Source organism: Chrysemys picta, chromosome 12 (genome assembly GCF_011386835.1).
Source record: "Chrysemys picta bellii isolate R12L10 chromosome 12, ASM1138683v2, whole genome shotgun sequence".
NCBI lineage: Eukaryota > Metazoa > Chordata > Testudines > Emydidae > Chrysemys > Chrysemys picta.
Genome location: NC_088802.1, coordinates 152,176 through 171,345, shown reverse-complemented (window position 1 = coordinate 171,345; position 19,170 = coordinate 152,176). Strand labels below are relative to the sequence as shown.

General features: G+C 53.8%; 1 protein-coding gene across 3 annotated transcripts in view; it reads left to right on the top strand.

The window, feature by feature from the left end:
• LOC101944018 (HLA class II histocompatibility antigen, DR alpha chain-like) overlaps positions 1–17,804 on the top strand; it is a 41,656-nt gene extending 23,852 nt beyond the window's left edge. For 2 of the 3 annotated variants that reach the window (XR_010591948.1, XR_010591947.1), the window contains one exon: positions 17,708–17,804. Coding sequence is in view for 1 of the 3 variants with exons in the window: in XM_065563941.1 (XP_065420013.1) it covers positions 16,956–16,959 (4 nt within the window). In the remaining 2 variants the exon portion in view is untranslated. Of the gene's footprint in view, positions 1–16,955 lie in introns of all 3 variants that reach the window. The other variant, XM_065563941.1, reaches the window with a different exon arrangement.
• Positions 17,805–19,170: the final 1,366 nt, after the last annotated feature.

Below are 19,170 nucleotides of genomic sequence, written 5' to 3'. Positions count from 1 at the left end.
CCGAATACAGAGGGGGACAGAGTGGGGCAAACCCAAACCCTAACAAGAATGGCCAGATCCTTCAAACTGACCCAGTATTACCCGAGAATAGAAAAATAGAAAATATGGGTAACAAACCACCAGTCTTAAAAAGGTCCCAGAGGGCTAATAAGGGCGTACTTCCTGTTAAACTTAAAAATAATTATGTTATTGGTTCTATGTAGTGTTTTAATAAATATTGTTATGTATGGTATTAAGAAGTAGATGTGGAATGTTAAATATGTTAAATGTTCTTTTGATAATTGCTAATGGGTTGTTGATATACAATGACATGGGTTATGTTGTTACCATGGGGCCCGGATGTACCGGTGTGAATATTGTGGATGTGGCAGTATTTTAGCAAGGGGGAATGTAAGGGGACTGTTGCCCCCTTACTAACATTCAGTGGGGGTGTTTGGTGGCTACCTCCCAGCACTAAAAGGGGAAGGGTCGAGGGCAAATCAGGAGCCTGAGATTGACAGTCCCCAATGGGGAGAGGCCAATGCTCCAGATCAGCCTGATTGACAGGGCGGGCAGCTAATCAGGGAGTCAGGAGGCCAGAGGGGGTCCCGTCCTCCATGTGAGCTGGAATGGCCTGGGTCACACAGGGTGGGGCCGAGCTAAGGAGAGAGCAGGGGCCCGAGCTGAGCTGCTGGGAGCAGAGCTGCAGCCCCAGAGCCAGAGCACGGCCCAGAGAGAGCAGAGCTGCCTTGGGAGCGGAGCTGCAGCAACCAGAGCCAGAGGGGCCAGACAAGCAGCCAGGAAGCAGATCCTGTGCTGGGAGCGGAGCTGCAGCCACAGAGCCAGAGACGCAGCCCGGGGAGAGCAGATCCTGTGCTGGGAGCAGAGCTGCAGCCACAGAGCCAGGTGTGGTGAGCAAGTGGGGCCAGCCAAGGGGGAACCTGGGCAAAGGGCCCAGCACAGAAAGACACCCCCAGACAAGGACCCTTGCAGGCCAGACTGGGAGGGGGACCTTAACCCTACGGGGGGCTGACGCTGGGAAGAAGGGTCCCACCACTCAAAGCCCGGAGGTGTGTGGCCACCACCATTGCAAGTGTCCAACCCGCAGCGTCTCTGCAGCACGGCCAGGGCCTGAGAAGGAGCCTGGGACCTACAAGAAGCAGACTGTGACCTGCCCTGACATTCCAGAGACACTGGTTGTGATGTTCCCTGCCACAGAGCGGGGTGATGTGTTTTCCTTTAACCTTTCCCATTTTTCCTTGTTCTTTTCTTTAGATTAATTGTTAATTAAACAACTTGTATTTGCTTTAAATTGTATGGAATAATCAGTGGGTCAGGGAGGTGCCCAGTGCAAAAAAAGTACCCCAAAGTGGGGACACCCTAGCCCCTGTCCTAGGTGACCACAGCAGGGTTGGGGGTCGAGCCCCCCAGAAATCCTGGGCCCAGCCTTGTTGGGGTTACGAGGACTCAGCCAGACAGAAAAGTGAAAGGGGCGTCCTCAAGGGCAGGAAGGCCTCTGGGTAAAGGAAGTGGGAGCGGGGACTCAAATCCTTTCGCTAGCCCACCTCACCGGGGTAGTGCAGAAGTCAGATAATTTCCCCACAATAGCGGGACCATTCCCCCGCTTACATCTGTCCCAGCTGGGAGTGGTCAGCCGGCTGCTGAGGGCTTCCCGAGACCCCTCCTTCCTATGCCTAGGGGAAGGGTGGGGAGGAGCCCAGCAAATACCGAGACCCCCCGGCCAGCAGGGGATCCTCCCGGCGACGCTCGGCATCCATGGAGCGGGAATGGCTGGAATGGGAGAAAGAGCTAAAACGGAGAGAGCTGGAGGATCGTGAACAACAGAGACAGCATGAATGGGAGGAGAAAGAGAAACGGAGGCAGCATGAACGGGAGGAGAAAGAGAGACAGCGTCAGCATGAAGAGAGACAGAGACAGCATGAAGAGAGACAGCGTCAGCATGAACTGGAACTGGCGAGACTGAGGGGCAGCGAACCCCCGGCTGCGGTGAGTGAGGGGGGACCCAGGACTGCACGGAGCTTTGATAAGTGCATCCTGGCCCCACGCAAGGAGGGGGAGGACATGGATGACTTCCTGGATGCCTTTGAGACGGCCTGCGAGCTGCACTGGGTTGATGCCGCGGACAGACTCCGGGTTCTCACCCCCTTACTGGACCCCAAAGCCGTGGCATTGTACCGCCAACTGGAAGAGGCGGAGAAAGGGGACTACGAACTATTCAAAAAGGCCCTGCTACGTGAGTTTGGGCTGACTCCTGAGATGTACCGGGAAAGGTTCCGGAGTCAGGATAAAACCCCTGAGATCTCATATCTGCAACTAGCCGTCCACATGGAGGGATACGCCAGCAAGTGGGCAGATGGGGCCCAGACGAAGGAGGACCTGGTTAAACTGCTGGTACTGGAGCAACTGTATGAGCGGTGCCCATCCGACCTGAGGCTGTGGTTGGTGGACAGAAAGTCAGAGAACCCGCGACACGCAGGGCGGCTGGCCGATGAGTTTGTGAAGAGCCGGTCAGGGGGTGGCAGGGAGGAGTCCCAAAGGAACAGGCCCGCCGCAATGCAGAGAGAGAGTCACCCGGGTACCTCCCAAAGGGGGAATATGGGGAATCCCCTCCCAAGGGGAATGCCCAGCGTCAGGGACAGCTGACCGGCTCAAGGGGACCCACGGGACATGAACTGCTATTACTGCGGCCGAAGAGGCCACGTTCGGGCCCAGTGCCCCAAGCTCAAGGACAGACTGAGCAGACCGAACCTGCACCGGGTTAACTTGGTAGAGGCCCAGACGGACGAGGGGCAGGCTTCTCATGCAAGAGGGGCTGGCAGCTTATCAACTGCTCAAGAGAGAGAAGGGCCCCAGGCCAGCTTCTCTGGGGGGCCAGATGCTCCGGACTCAAAGTTCTCCGTTTACAGGTTGGGCGCGGGGCTGTCCCTGCGGAGTGAGTGCCTTGTTCCCCTGGAGGTGGATGGGAAGAAAGTTTATGGATACTGGGACACGGGCGCAGAGGTGACACTGGCCCGGCCCGAGGTGGTGGCCCCAGATCGGGTGGTGCCCAACACCTTCCTGACCCTGACCGGGGTGGGCGGGACCCCATTCAAGGTTCCCGTAGCGAGGGTACACCTGAAATGGGGGGCCAAGGAGGGCCCCAAGGACGTGGGAGTGCACCACCATTTGCCCACTGAGGTGTTGATGTGGGGGGACCTAGAGGACTGGCCAAGCAGCCCCCAGACCGCCTTAGTCGTGACCCGTAGCCAGAGCCGGCGAGGGGCACTACGCCCTGACCTTGGGAAGGATGTCCCACCGGAGGCACCGAACCCTTCCCGGGTGGGGAGGGAACACCCAAGGACAAGGCTCGGGGTGGCTGGGGCTTCCAACCCAGCCGACGAGAGGGAGCAGGTCCCCATCCCTTCCCCAGCCGCCGAGTTCCAGGCCGAGTTGCAGAAGGACCCCTCCCTGTGGAAGCTAAGGGGCCTGGCTGACCTCAGTGTGGTACAGACCATGAGGAGAGGATGCAAGGAGAGGTTCCTGTGGGAGAAGGGGTTCCTGTACCGAGAGTGGGCTCCCCCAGGGGAAGTGGAGTCGTGGGGGATCAGGAGGCAGCTGGTGGTTCCCCAGAAGTTTCGCCACAAGCTACTGTACCTGGCCCATGACATCCCTCTCGCAGGGCACCAGGGGATCCGGCGCACCAGGCAGAGGCTGCTACAGAACTTTTACTGGCCCGGGGTCTTCACCAACGTCCGGCAGTACTGCCGATCCTGTGACCCCTGCCAGAGGGTGGGGAAGGCCCGGGACAAGGGGAAGGCAGCATTGAGACCTTTGCCCATCATAGAGGAGCCTTTCCAGAAGGTGGCCATGGACATAGTGGGACCTCTCAGCAAGACGACCCGGTCTGGGAAGAAATACATCCTGGTGGTGGTAGATTTCGCCACCCGCTACCCCGAGGCAGTGCCCTTATCGTCCATTGAAGCAGACACTGTGGCGGATGCGCTGCTGACCATTTTCAGCCGAGTGGGGTTCCCCAAGGAGGTCTTGACGGACCAAGGGTCCAACTTCATGTCGGCCCTACTCCGGTGCTTGTGGGAGAGATGTGGGGTCCGGCACAACTGGGCCTCAGCATATCACCCCCAATCCAACGGGCTGGTGGAGAGGTTCAATGGGACGCTAAAAATGATGCTGAAAACATTTATGAATCAGCACCCGCAGGACTGGGACAAGTACTTACCTCACCTGCTGTTTGCGTACAGGGAGGTACCCCAGGAGTCTACCGGGTTTTCGCCTTTCGAACTGCTATATGGAAGGCGGGTAAGGGGGCCCCTGGACCTGATGAGAGATGAATGGGAGGGGAAGGCCACTCCCGAGGGAGAGTCGGTGGTGGAGTATGTCCTGACCTTCCGGGAACGACTTGCCGAGCTCATGGGCCTGGCCAGGGAGAGTCTGGCCAGAGCCCAGAGGAAGCAGAAGGTCTGGTATGACCGCACAGCACGGGCCCGCGCCTTCGCCACTGGGGATCAGGTGATGGTCCTCATCCCCATGAGGAAAAACAAACTCCAGGCCGCCTGGGAAGGGCCCTTCAAGGTTGTCAAGCAACTAAACGAGGTAAACTATGTGGTGGAGCTGTCGAACCGGGCACACCACCACCGGGTGTACCATGTGAATATGATGAAGCCATATTATGACAGGGGGAATATGGTGTTGGCCGTGTGTGGACAGTGGGAGGGGCAGGGAGATGACCCTTTAGTAGATCTATTCCCTGGGACAAGAGTTGGCTTCCCCCTGGAAGCAATTTCCCTCTCTGATCGGCTAACCCCTGCCCAGCGAGCTGAGATCGGAGGGGTGCTGCATCTGTACCAACAGCTGTTTTCCAACCAGCCTGGACGCACTAATCTGACTGTCCACCGGGTGCAGACAGGATCGCACCTGCCTATAAAATGCTCCCCCTTCCGAGCAACAGGGAAAACTGCTCAGGACCTGGAAAGAGAGGTCAATGACATGCTGGCTTTGGGGGTGATCCAGCCGTCTTCCAGCCCTTGGGCCTCGCCGGTGGTGCTGGTCCCCAAAAAGGACGGGTCGATCCGGTTCTGTGTGGACTATCGGAAGCTCAATGCCATCACTGTAGCCGATGCCTACCCCATGCCCAGGCCGGACGAGCTCCTAGACAAGCTGGGAGGTGCTCGGTACCTTACCACCATGGATCTTACAAAGGGCTATTGGCAAGTGCCGCTAGATGCAGATGCCAGGCTGAAATCGGCCTTTATCACCCCTCTGGGGCTCTATGAGTTCCTGACCCTGCCCTTCGGCCTCAAGGGAGCGCCGGCCACCTTCCAGCGCCTGGTGGATCAGCTACTGAGGGGGATGGAGAGTTTTGCCGTGACGTATATCGATGACATCTGTGTCTTTAGCCAGACCTGGGAGGACCACATGTCCCAGGTTAGACAAGTGCTGGACCGACTCCAGAAGGCTGGGCTGACCGTAAAACCGGAGAAGTGCAAGGTGGGGATGGCTGAGGTATCTTACCTAGGCCACTGGGTGGGAAGCGGCTGCCTAAAGCCGGAACCAGCCAAAGTGGAGGTGATCAGAGACTGGCCCGCTCCTCAAACCAAAAAGCAGGTCCAAGCCTTTATTGGGATGGCAGGGTACTATCGGAGGTTCGTGCCCCACTTTAGCGCCATAGCCGCCCCCATCACTGAGCTGTGCAAGAAGGGGAAGCCAGACAAAGTGGTCTGGACCGAGGAGTGCCAGGAGGCTCTCCGGGCGCTGAAGGAGGCTCTGGTCAGTGGCCCAGTTCTGGCAAACCCAGACTTTGACAAGCCCTTTATGGTGTTCACCGACGCCTCAGACACAGGACTGGGGACGGTGTTAATGCAGGAGGATGAAAAGGGGGAGAGACACCCCATCGTGTACCTGAGCAAGAAGTTGCTACCCCGGGAGCAGAACTACGCGGCCATCGAGAAGGAATGCCTGGCCATGGTGTGGGCCCTCAAGAAACTAGAGCCATATCTCTTTGGGCGTCACTTCACCGTGCACACCGACCACTCTCCCCTGACCTGGCTGCACCAGATGAAAGGAGCCAACGCCAAGCTCCTGAGATGGAGCCTGCTCCTGCAGGATTATGACATGGACGTGGTCCATGTGAAGGGACGTGACAACCTGATAGCGGACGCATTGTCCCGGAGAGGGAGCCCTGAACTTCCCCAGGTCACTGGTCAGAGTGACCCCGCTCAGTTCAGTCTCGAAGGGGGGAGAGATGTGACGGAGCAGGGAGCAGGGCAGATTTGACCTGGGAATGTTGCAGGGGGGTTGCAGTGGGGATGTGGGACTTCCCTTGAAGGAAGCTACCTGAGCTGTAACCTGAGCCAGGAACGGGGGTGGGGAGAATTAACACCTTCTGCCCGGGAGACTGAACAAAGGAGAGGAGCAGCAGGAGGAGTTTTGAGTTTAGTTTCGGTTGGGGCTGGGTGGTGCAACGCAGGGAACCCCAAGCTGGGGTCTAAGCTCCCTGAACCTCCCAGAGGGACCTAATTGAGGGGGTCTGGTCGTACCTACACGCTCTGTTTGAGACTGTGTTCCTGTCCTTAAATAAACCTTCTGCTTTACTGGCTGGTTGAGAGTCGCAGTGAATCTCGGGAAGAGGGGTGCAGGGCCCTAACTCCCCCACAATCCGCAACAACTAGGGGTCACCAAATGAAATTAATAGGCAGCAGGTTTAAGTATTTCTTCACACAACGCACAGTCACCCTGTGGAACTCCTTGCCAGAGGATGTTGTGAAGGCCAAGACTATAAGAGGGTTCAAAAAAGAACTAGATTAATAGATTCTAGGACTGGAAGGGACCTCGAGAGGTCATCGAGTCCAGTCCCCTGCCCACATGGCAGGACCAAATACTGTCTAGACCATCCCTGATAGACATTTATCTAACCTACTCTTAAATATCTCCAGAGATGGAGATTCCACAACCTCCCTAGGCAATTTATTCCAGTGTTTAACCACTCTGACAGTTAGGGACTTTTTCCTAATGTCCAACCTAGACCTCCCTTGCTGCAGTTTAAACCCATTGCTTCTTGTTCTATCCTTAGAGGCTAAGGTGAACAAGTTTTCTCCCTCCTCCTTATGACACCCTTTTAGATACCTGAAAACTGCTATCATGTCCCCTCTCAGTCTTCTCTTTTCCAAACTAAACAAACCCAATTCTTTCAGCCTTCCTTCATAGGTCATGTTCTCAAGACCTTTAATCATTCTTATTGCTCTTCTCTGGACCCTTTCCAATTTCTCCACATCTTTCTTGAAATGCGGTGCCCAGAACTGGACACAATACTCCAGCTGAGGCCTAAGCAGCGCAGAGTAGAGCGGAAGAATGACTTCTCGTGTCTTGCTCATAACACACCTGTTAATACATCCCAGAATCAGGTTTGCTTTTTTTGCAACAGCATCACACTGTTGACTCATATTTAGCTTGTGGTCCACTATAACCCCTAGATAAATTCCTAGATAAGTAACCCAAGACAAGTTCTTGGAGGATAGGTCCATCAATGGCTATTAGCCAGGATGGGCAGGGATGGTGTCCCTCGCCTCTGTTTGCCAGCAGCTGGGAATGAGCGACAGGGGCTGGATCACTTGATGATTCCCTGTTCTGTTCATTCCCTCTGGGGCACCTGGCATTGGCCACTGTCGGCAGACAGGATACTGGGCTAGATGGACCTTTGGTCTGACCCAGTGTGGCCGTTCTTGTGTTCTTATGGAGGGTATGGGGTGGGCAGGGAGGAGGATGGACAGGGTGGGAATTGCAAGGAGGAGGGTCTCACCCCATGGCAGGGAGGGGATGGGGTGGGCAGGGAGGGGTCAGGGGGCTGATCTGGACGGGGTGGGGGCTGCAGGGGGGAGGGTCTCACCCCCGTGGCAGGGAGGGGGGAGGGGAGGCTGGTGCAGGGGCAGCAGAAGGATCGTGGGGAAGTCGCTGTCGTTTGGGTACGACACAGCCCTGCCCTAGGGGTGCAGCCCCCCTCCCCCACAGGGACTCAGGGGCTGATCCCTCCAGGGGGTGCCAGGCACAGGGGGGATGGGGGAATGTTCCCCAAAGAGCCGCGCCAGGACCAGACCCTGCTGAGCAGTGAGTGTGTCTGTGCAGAGCAGGGAGCCCCTGGCCCCGCCCCCCGGCCTGTCCCCATTGTCCCCCTGTGACAATGTGGTTCTGGCGGGATCCAACTGAGAGCGCCAATTCAGGACAAATTGCTCAAACAGGGCAGTTACAGCCCAAGGCTGGGGGGTTTTCCACCTCTAAGGCAAACCAAACCAGCCAGACTAAGAGAACTTCGGTCTCACCCCACTGGCTAACTGCAAGTCTCACAAGCAATCTCCTTAGACACCCCAGTTTCCCAGTATCACCACCAGTGCCACTCGTTATGGGGACTGTGGTGGGGCGATTGCCCCACGCCCAGAGAGAGTGGGCTGCAGCAGGCCTAGACGCCTGCGCAGATGCCTAGCCAATCAGGGAAGGGCTTACAGAGAGCCAATCAGAAGGCAGATTGGAGCCAGCCAATCAGGGACCGGCTTAGCCATATAAAAGACTGCCCAGAGCAGGGGCAGTTAGTCTGTCCCAGGCCTTCAGAGGGGAAGGTCTGTCTCCAGAGCTGGGAGTCCAGCACCATGGACAGCACAGTGCAGGCCAGCTTGAGAGAGTGGGAGAAGGCCCTACTCCATAGCCTGCCAGGCGGCAGGCCTGGGAGGAGGAGGCCTAGCGTAGTGAAGGGCTGTTGAGGAAGCGGTCCAGAGGGATAGTCAGAGGAGGAAGGAGAAGGAAGACAGCAAGACTGACACCCGAGGGCCTCTGGCCTGGGACTCAGAGTAGTGGGTGGGCCTGAGTCTTCCCCTCCCCCCTTTCCCCCCCTTTTTTGCTGTGCTGCCCTACGCACAGGCCGCAGGGAGGGGCCGGCCAGAACCACGCCAGGTCCTGGACTGTGAGGATCGGACTTGAAGGTGTGGGGCTGTTGTTTACCCCCCCCCCACCCTGGAAGGGGGTGTGAAGGGACAAAAGGGACACTGTCGGAGGACAGTGCTCCGGAAGAGGACTCTCTACATTGAGGGTGATGCAAGTCTGTGCACCCAACGCAGGTGGAACGACAGGCGGGATGCCACCTGAAGGGGTGCCGTACTGGTTCGAGCTAATTCCCCGAGATGACCAGGAGGAAGCGCCACAGCGGTGAGCTACTACCCTGTCACAGGGACAAATGGTTATGAAAACCAAGACCCCAGTAAAAGAAAAAGGTTCTCCTGATCCCAAAGGACCAAGCCCGAGACCCAGGTCAATATACAAGTCAGACCTTACCCACAAATCACGCTACTGCCAATCCTTTAGAATCTAAAATTTAAAGGTTTATTCATAAAAGGAAAAAGATGGAGATGAGAGTTAGAATTAGTTAAATGGAATCAATTCCATACAGTAATGGCAAAGTTCTAGGTTCAGCCTTGCAGCAGCGATGGAATAAACTGCAGGTTCAAATCAAGTCTCTGGAATACATCCCCCGCTGGGATGGGTCATTCAGTCCTTTGTTCAGAGCTTCAGTTTGTAGCCAAGTTCCTCCAGAGGTAAGAAGCAGGATTGAAGACCAGATGGAGATGAGGCATCAGCCTTATATAGTCTTTTCCAGGTGTAAGAACACCTCTTTGTTCTTACTGTGGAAAATTACAGCAAAATGGAGTCTGGAGTCACATGGGCCAGTCCCTGCATACTTTGCTGAGGTACAAGGCGTATCTGCCTTCTCTCAACGGGTCCATTGTATAGCTGATGGTCCTTAATGGGCCATCAAGCAGGCTAGGCAGAGCTAATCTCAGCTTGTCTGGGATGTCGCCCAGAAGCATAGCATAAGTTTGCCATACAGACAGTATAGAGCCATTATTCATAACTTCGACTACAAAACTGATACACACACAGACAGCACAATCATAACCAGTAAACCATAACCTTGTCCTAGACACCCCATTTGACCCCCTTTACACAAGATTTGGGTGCCACTACAGGACCTTGGTTGCAACAATGATCTATACGGTCCTGGTTTATGTCAATAACGTCACACCCCCAACGCAAAATTGATGCAGGAAGGGATGACACAAACATCACTGACTGCATCCCAAGAGCTCCCCATCCTGGGTTCTGTCTCACTACAGCTAGTATTGGGTTAGAAGCCATACCAGTGTATAACAGAAATGGTTTATCAAAATCATGTTCAACCACATGATTGAACCTCTTTACAAACTCAAGGTAACACTTAGTTAGAACAATAGTGGATTGGATCTGCTCTGGCAGCATGGTTCCTGTATGTGCCATGTGATCTTGCCAAGAGCTAAAGAAAACAGCTACTTTATCCATACAAGCTCGGGCAAATGTTTGGAACCCCGTTAACATCGAATAAATGCAGATATTAATGTTCTTCATAGTCCAGGAATCTTGGCATTTAGCCATGAAAGCAATATGGTAGTGTGCCTCAGTCTTCCTTTTCATACAGCACATTAGGTCTGGAATGTCTTTTCCCCTGTGAAAAGTTCCCATATTGTTTATAGGCATGAATTGTGAAACCCCAGTGTAACAAGGCCTTTTAACATAACGTGTGTTTTCATGTATTCCTTTTAACACGTTCAAGGGATTCTCCAAAAGATTAGGCACATTGTACATTTTTACAGTTTGTGGCAATAGCAACACATTCATTACAAAATTTAGCAATAACAACAAGTTCATTGCAAGTGTCCATCTACAATCATGTTTGTCATGCCACACCTTTGGCTCAATACCATTGGAGTTTGGGCATTTTAGGGTTAACCTGTGGCTTCCCTTTGCCAAATTCAGTTTTCTCTTTCCTCCTTGTCCTGCAGGATCAAACCCTGATTTCTCTTGCTTAACAGAATTCACTGGCTGATGGGGTGGGTCCCCTGTGCTAACAGCTATTAGCAAGTCCTCCCTTTCCCAGCCAGGCAAGTAATTTGCACTACCCCAGACCAGAGCCAGCCCACCAATTTTCATATTCGTAACTGCTATCATCTCCAAGGCTGGACTCTGTCTTAAAGAGATACCACACAAATCCAAAGAGTCTGCGGGTGAGAGTTTGCTTGCTCTCCCCCGCATCCTCAAGAATTTAGCCATAAAACTGCTCTGCTCTGACACATCAGTAACCAAATCTGTCCTCAAACCCTGAAGCACAAACTGCTCATTTAAAGAATCAGAAAGGAGACATTCCTGTTTTAACACCATTGTCTCCCCCAACAAGTTGGCCCCACACAGCCACTTGGTTATAGGGATGCCTCAATTCCTTAACAACTTTTACTTCCTCTGAGACCTTCTCAAAGCTACCCACACTGGATCTTTTAAAAGGAAAGTCAGTGGATCCATTCACAACAGACAATTTTTGGCTGCTAGGAACTGAAACTTCCTTGATTAAATCACTCTCACACCCTTCAGTTGCAGGGAACTGCTTGCACCGAGTACCATGAGGATTCCTTTCTCCAGGAGCTTTTCTAAGCAGCAATTCACCCCTCACAGAAATTCTGCCCTTACCCTCTTCACCTAGGGCTTGCTCTAAAGGAACACTTTCCTGAGCAACAACAGACTCTGTCTGGGTCTTACTTACATTCAGGATCACCTCTGGCCCATCAGGCAGATCTCTACACAATCCCCTTTTAGGCGAACCCATAGACTTCCTAGATAAAAGGTTAGAAATATTTCCCTTCTCTTTGCCACACACAAGCTTAGGAATTTTTTCCTTTTTGCTACAAGTTGTTAAACTGTCCGTAGGTAACACAACCAAATTACCTTTCTGCTCTCCTTGTGCCCTGGCTAGGGCATCACCCTGATCAGACAGAGTTGTTACACCCTTCTCCAACCACACATGAGCAACAGGCAAAATACAAGCACCAGAATTGTCTGGTCTCTGGGATTTTGCTAAGACACTAACTGGATGCAACCTAGTTACGGTGCCATTCTCCCCAGCAGATGCAAACTTAGGACCATTCCCTTCCTGGGCTTTAGTTGAATCCAGAACCAACTCTGAGACAACTAAATTATTCTCAACCATCACAGGCCGAAAGGCACCTTCTGTCTGCTCCACAGACAAAAAAGAGTTGGAGACGCATTTTCCTTTACTAGACATACGGTTTGGGATTTCATTTCCCTTGTCCCAGCACACCGGGCTATTCACAGACAACTGCTTGGAGACTTTTTCTATATGCATCCGAAGAAGTGGGCTGTAGTCCACGAAAGCTTATGCTCTAATAAATTTGTTAGTCTCTAAGGTGCCACAAGTCCTCCTGTTCTTCTTTTTGCTTGGAGACTGGGGTAGCTTCCTCCATAGGCAAGTCAATACCCCTGACAGACACAGGCACATTTCCTTCACCGTCACTATTCTTCGCACAGAAAACAGATAAGGTATAGGGACTCTCATCTTCCACTCTCCTTGCCTTTCCAAACTGCTGACTAGATAAAGCCATCAGTTCACAAGACTGCCTAGGCTCATCCAAAATCTCCTTGTTCTCCTCTCCCTTCGCTTGATCTAATTCCAGATTTACTTCTGAGACATTAGATAGACATTCAGAAACTTCATTCACAGCCAAACAGCTACTTTCCAAAGACAAACTTTTGGAGAAACCCTCCATAGCCACAACCTTAGGATCAATCCTCTCTTGTGCCTGGTTTGTATTAACTTGACTGACCATAGCTTTAATATCATTTCCAATCATAATATCCTTAGGGATTATGTCTTTTATTCCCACAACCATGGTGCCCTCCAATCCCTTCCATTTCAGGTGGATTTTAGCCAAAGGCACCCTGACAAAACACTTAGATAAGGCTACAACAGTTACATCTTCACCTGGCAAATAATCTTCCTTCCTGACAAGACTTGCTTTAACCAGAGTAATATCTGCTGCGGTGTCCCTCCATGCCATACACCTCACTCCATTCACTTCTGCACTGCTAATAAACTCTGCATTATTTCCCCCATATTTAGCTTTAATGTGCGTTTTAAGGTCAAATTCTTCCGAGACCACAGAAACAGCATTTGCACACAGGGCACCAATGCTGGGCTCTGTGTGGCTTGCCTGTGAGTTTACAACAACAGGGTTAGCATTGGCCGTGGCATTTGGGGTTGCTGGTTTTGGGCCGCCCTTCAGTGTCGGGCAGTCTGGTCTCATGTGGCCCAGCATACCACAGCGATAGCATGTAACCTGTTCCGTCCTGGGATGTGAGTTCCTACCCTCCAGGCCCCCTTGAACTCCTTTAGAAGAGTCAGGTTTATTTTTAAATCCTTCCCTCCTCTTGAACTGGGGAGAATGGTGATCAGTTTTCCCTGGGGTTTTACACCCTTCTCGAGCCCTGTTTTGGGTATGGGCATCCGCAATCTCTGCTGCCCGTAGGACTGACTCAGGGTCCCTGTCACACACAGCTGCTCTCACATTGTCAGGCACAATGTCTAAGAACTGTTCCAAAGTTATTAAATCCAGCAGTTTTTCAAAACTCCCATGAACCTTGGCTCCCATAACCCACTTTTTAACAAAACCCATCAGCTTATGAGCACATTCTACAAAAGTACAATCCTTAGACATTTTAAACTCTCTAAACTTAACTCTGTAAGATTCAGGAGTAACCTTGAATCGCCTTAACACAGAATCTTTAAACCGCTCATAATTTAAGGCTTCTTGTTCCCCCAAGTCATTAAACACCTCCCTGGCTTTTCCAGTCAGTCTGGTCAGCAGGACAGGCATTCGCTGACCCTCAGGGATCTGGTACAGATTGCAGAGGCGTTCAAAGGTAGACAAAAACTCCTCTATATCCTCAGTATCATTGTAAATGGGACACATCCTTTCCCAGTTTTTCTCATGGTGGGGGGGAAGTGGAGTACCAGGCGGGGATGACTTTCTCCGCTCTTCCATTACTTGGAGCTGAAGTCTGGCCGTTTCCTGTTCCATCCTGTGAGTCTCCTGCTCAGCAGCGAGCAGCTCTAGACGTCCCTTACGAGCTCTCTCTTCTCTCTCATCAGCCTCCTTCTTTCTTTGATCAGCTTCTTTCTCTCTCTCAGCAGCCTCTTTCTCTCTCTCTCTTTCTAACTCTGCTATTTTTTGCCTCTCCAGCAATCGAAGATCTGCTAGCTTCTGTTCATGCTCAAATTGCAGTTTACTTGTCACCCTTTGCATCCTAATTTTTTCTGCATCTTCTGCAGCCTCAGGTAAGGGCTGTGCTCTTGCCCCCTGATCACTGGCTATTAGCAGATTTCTCAGTTCTTCCTTTGTAGCTTTCTTTCTAAAGCTTATCCTCTTTTCTGAACACAAATTTTCCAGGGCTTTTTTGCCAAGTCCCTCATATGCTCTTTGCTCAGCCATTGCAGCAGCTCTTTAACCAACAAAACTCTCAATCCCAAAATTCAAATTTGGATAGCGTGGGGTTCTGACCCAAAGCTTAATTGACCTGGTTCTGTGGATCCAAGCACGACTACGCCACTGTGACAATGCGATTCTGGCGGAACCCAACTGAGAGCGCCAACTCAGGACAAATTGCTAAAACAGGGCAGTTACAGCCCAAGGCTGGGGTTTTTTCCACCTCTAAGGCAAACCAAACCAGCCAGACTAAGACTTCGGTCTCATCCCACTGGCTAACCGCAAGTCTCACAAGCAATCTCCTTAGACACTCCAGTTTCCCAGTATTACCACCAGTGCCACACGTTATGGGGACAAATGGTTATGAAAACCAATACCCCAGTACAAGAAAAAGGTTCTCCTGATCCCAAAGGACCAAGCCCCAGACCCAGGTCAATATACAAATCAGATCTTACCCACAAATCACGCTGCTGCCAATCCTTTAGAATCTAAAATCTAAAGGTTTATTCATAAAAGGAAAAAGATAGAGATGAGAGTTAGAATTGGTTAAATGGAATCAATTACATACAGTAATGGCAAAGTTCTAGGTTCAGGCTTGCAGCAGTGATGGAATAAACTGCAGGTTCAAATCAAGTCTCTGGAATACATCCCCCGCTGGGATGGGTCCTCAGTCCTTTGTTCAGAGCTTCAGTTTGTAGCCAAGTTCCTCCAGAGGTAAGAAGCAGGATTGAAGACCAGATGGAGATCAGGCATCAGCCTTATATAGTCTTTTCCAGGTGTAAGAACACCTCTTTGTCCTTACTGTGGAAAATTACAGCAAAATGGAGTCTGGAGTCACATGGGCCAGCCCCTGCATACTTTGCTGAGTTACAAGGCGTATCTGCCTTCTCTCAATGGACCCATTGTATAGCTGATGGTCCTTAATGGGCCATCAAGCAGGCTAGGCAGAGCTAATCTCAGCTTGTCTGGGATGTCACCCAGAAGCATAGCACAAGTTTGAAATACAGACAGTATAGAGCCAATATTCATAACTTCAACTACAAAATTGATACACACATATAGACAGCATAATCATACCCAGCAAACCATAACCTTGTCTTAGGGTAGGTCTAAACTTACCCGGTAGTTCGGTGGTGAGCGATCGAACTTCTGGGTTCGACTTATCGCGTCTTGTCTGGACGCGATAAGTCGAACCCGGAAGTGCTCGCCGTCGACTGCGGTACTCCAGCTCGGCGAGAGGAGTACCGCAGAGTCGACGGGGGAGCCTGCCTGCCGCGTGTGGACCGAGGTAAGTTCGAACTAAGGTACTTCGAACTTCAGCTACGTTATTCACGTAGCTGAAGTTGCGTACCTTAGTTCGACTTGGGGGGTAAGTGTAGACCTGCCCTTAGACACCCCATTGACCCCCTTTATACAAGATCTAGGTGCCACTACAGGACCTTGGTTGCAACAATGATCTATACGGTCCCAGATTATATCAATAATGTGTCCCCCCTGTCTCCCCAGGGCTCAGGCCCATGGGGGGGCTCTGTGGGGCCGACTCTCTCCTCAGCTAGTGGTGACAGGTTCCCTCCTTTGCAGTCGCTCGGTGAGATCCTGCTGGGCGAGCTGGGGTCAGCGAACGATTCCCTAGGATGTAGGTGCCCAACTCCCTTTGGCCCTGGGGACTCCCAGCCTCAGCCCCCAGCCAGACCCCTCCCCCGCCCCCGGAGTGTGTCTGACCCCCCAGCGCAGCTTTCATGTCTCTGGCCGGGGGGTTCCCGGGTCTCCCAGTGACCAGCCCTGGGGTGTGAGTGTCGGGGGCCAGGAACTGAAATCGCCCCAAGAACCAGGTCCTGGTGACACCGGGACACAGAACGAGCCCCACGCACAGACGGGAGAATGAAATGTCCTGCAGCTCCCAGCTCCCCCCAGGAGCCGCTTTGGGCTGGGGTCATGTCTGCCTTCACAAGCTACATGGGTAGAGGCCTGGTCACTGCTTAGATGGGAGACCTGGAGGAACCAATGAGTGGGAGCGGTAGCGGGTGGAGGGAGCACAGTAGGGGGCGCTGTCCCCCCCAGGCAGGGCTGACCCCATTGCCCCAGCACGATACCAGGGGTCCCTGTGCTCCCTGCAGCTGCTTTCCCCTCACACCGGGGAGTCCTAGTGACAATGCCACGGCCTGGGAGCTGGGGGTGGGGTGCGGGGGCTGTGGCCTTAGGGGAAGCGCTCAGAGACCCTGTCTCGCAGGGGGCTGGTGCTGGTGGTGCTGACGCCCGTCTCCCCACAGCGGAGAACATGCTCTCCCAGGTGGCGTTCTACCAGCACACGGCCCCGGCCCCCTCCCAGCACCCACTGAGGAGACCCTCCACCTGCTGTGCCCCCCCAGTGCTCCCCAGCCCCTGCCCCCCCGCACCCACTGGGATACCGCCCCCAGCCAGCCACAGCCCTTGGGCCCACCCAGCACCCACTGGGGAAACCCCCACCCGCTGTGCCCCTCCCAACCCACCCCCCACCCATCCCCCCATGCATCAATGGGAGACTCTCCGGGGGTGCTGGGGAACGGCCCTGATTCCTGCCAGCCTCGCGTCGGGGCCCAGGGCTCCTGGTAACTGACCCTCTTTGCCTTTCAGATAAACGCGGGGAGGAGCTGGGGCCCCCGAATCCCCCAGGTGCCTTCGTGGGACCCACTCGCACACACACACACACACACTGCCCCCAACGTCCCTGCTCTGCTCCCATCAGTGCCAGCTGCTGTGCCCGGGCAGGAGCCCCCCAGCTCCGTTACCACGATGAGCCAACCTGCTAGATACTCACTGGGGAGCCGGCCCCTCGGGCTGCCCCCTCCCCCCTCTGCTGGGCTTGGGAGGGGGGCACCTATCTAGGGAGAGGGCTGCTGCCCCATGGGGCTGGGAATGGGGGTGGCCCCTCGTCAGGGGGCAGCAGGGGGGAGGGCTGCTGCCCATGGGGCTGGGAATGGGGGTCACCCCTCGTCAGGGGGCAGCAGGGCCCACGGGGCTGATCCAAACCCCATTGCCGTCATGGGGAAGGTTTCTCTTGACTCCAGTGGACTGGATTGGGCCCCGAGCCCGGCCCCTATTGGCCAGAGGCTGCTGTCAGTCACTCTAGGTAAAGCCCCTCCAGCCATTACCCAGCAGGCATTGGGCCAGATTCGGCCATTCCCGGTCAATGGGGTCCCTGTGGGGCGGGATCGGGCCCATGGCTGGGGGTGGGGCAGCCCCAACGCCCGGCTAAAGGCCCCATCGTGCCTGTGTGCGGCTCCCCCGGGGTCCAGCCCTGCTGAGCCCAGCGCCCAGCGCGGGGTCTGTGTGGGATGGGCCCAGTCCCTGTATAGCCCCCGCCCTGCGCCCCATGTGTGTCACAGCCCTGCCCCCCCCCGCCCTGCGCCCCGTGTGTGTCACAGCCCGGCTGCCCTGATCTCGCTCTGCAGCTTTGCTAACAGCAATAAAGTGGGTTGGGACATTTCTGAGTTTTTGATCCTGATTTAAAATCTGGTCAGTCTGGGCCGTGCCCGCGGCAGCCTGTGTTATCCCAGCCCCGCCGCAGTCTGTCCAGGGGCACTGGTTATACTGGGAGTTACGGGAGTTTGGTAGAAGGGCTAAGGAAGGGGCCAGGACTCCTGGGTTCTATCCGAGCTCTGTAGTTTATCCAAGGGAAGGTTTCTGGGGAGATGTCTGGGAGCAGGGGGCTCTTTAATCGCACAGACAAAGCAGAACAAGAGCCAGTGGCTGGCAGCTGAAGTGAGACAACTTCAGACGAGAACTAAGGGACATACGTTTAACTGGGAGGGGCACTAACCATTGGAACAGCCGACCCAGGGATGTGGTGGAGTCGCCAGCACTTGGAGTCTGTACATCAGGCTGGGACGTCTCTTTCTAACAGACCCGCTCTAGCTCGACTACCAGATATGGGCTGGATGCTGGGATCCCCGGGTGCGATTCTCTGGCCTGTGTTTGCAGGAGCTCAGACCAGGTGCTCTGAATGGTGCCTTCTGGCCTTGGCAGCTCTGGCTCCATGACGGGGGTGGGAAGAGGGCCCCAGAGACGTGGTGCTGCCCTTCAGGAGAGGCCAGGAGAGCGCTCCTGGTGATTACTGCCCTGCAAAGCTCCCTTCTGGGCCCGGCTGGGGTAACAGAACTAACAGCACCAGGGAGAGAGTCCTGGAAATACCAGCGGGGGCTGGGGGCAGGACCATGACCTGCAGGGCAGCGCTGGGGGGTGGAGACAATGGGTAGAACTGCAGACTGAACAGTGGTGGGGCAGGCAGGTGTGGAAGCAGAGAAAGAGCTCACAGGAAGGGGATGCAATGCATGACAGTTCGTTAGCAAGAGTTAGGCTAACTGTAACCCTGATAACGTGAGATTTGTAGAAGCGAGGAATGTGTGAGGCGAGTGGGAAAGAACTGTGTGAGAAGTTGTTGCGACCTTGTGTAGATAATATGGAATGTAGACTAAGAGTCTACATTAGTGAGCAAAACAAGATATCAGAATGACCTATGTATAAACAATGCAACTGTTGCTCATTATTGTCTGTAACAAAAGGTATAAATGCTTGCTGTAATTGTTTACCTGTTGAGAGACCTGCTTAGCTCTCTCCCTCTGCGCAATTGTGAGAGTTAATAAAGCATCTGACTTGCTGTACCCAAACAAAAGAGTGAGAACTCTGTTTTTCTCCGACAATTTGGGGGCTCGTCCGGGATGGCAACGCCCACAGAGGCACCGGCAGCTGCTACGGATCGTTCCCCTTCGAACCCCGTGGCGCCACAATAGAGGTAGGAGACCTTTTGAAATCTCTATTGGGGTGTCGGAGGAGGACTGTCCGTGGGGCC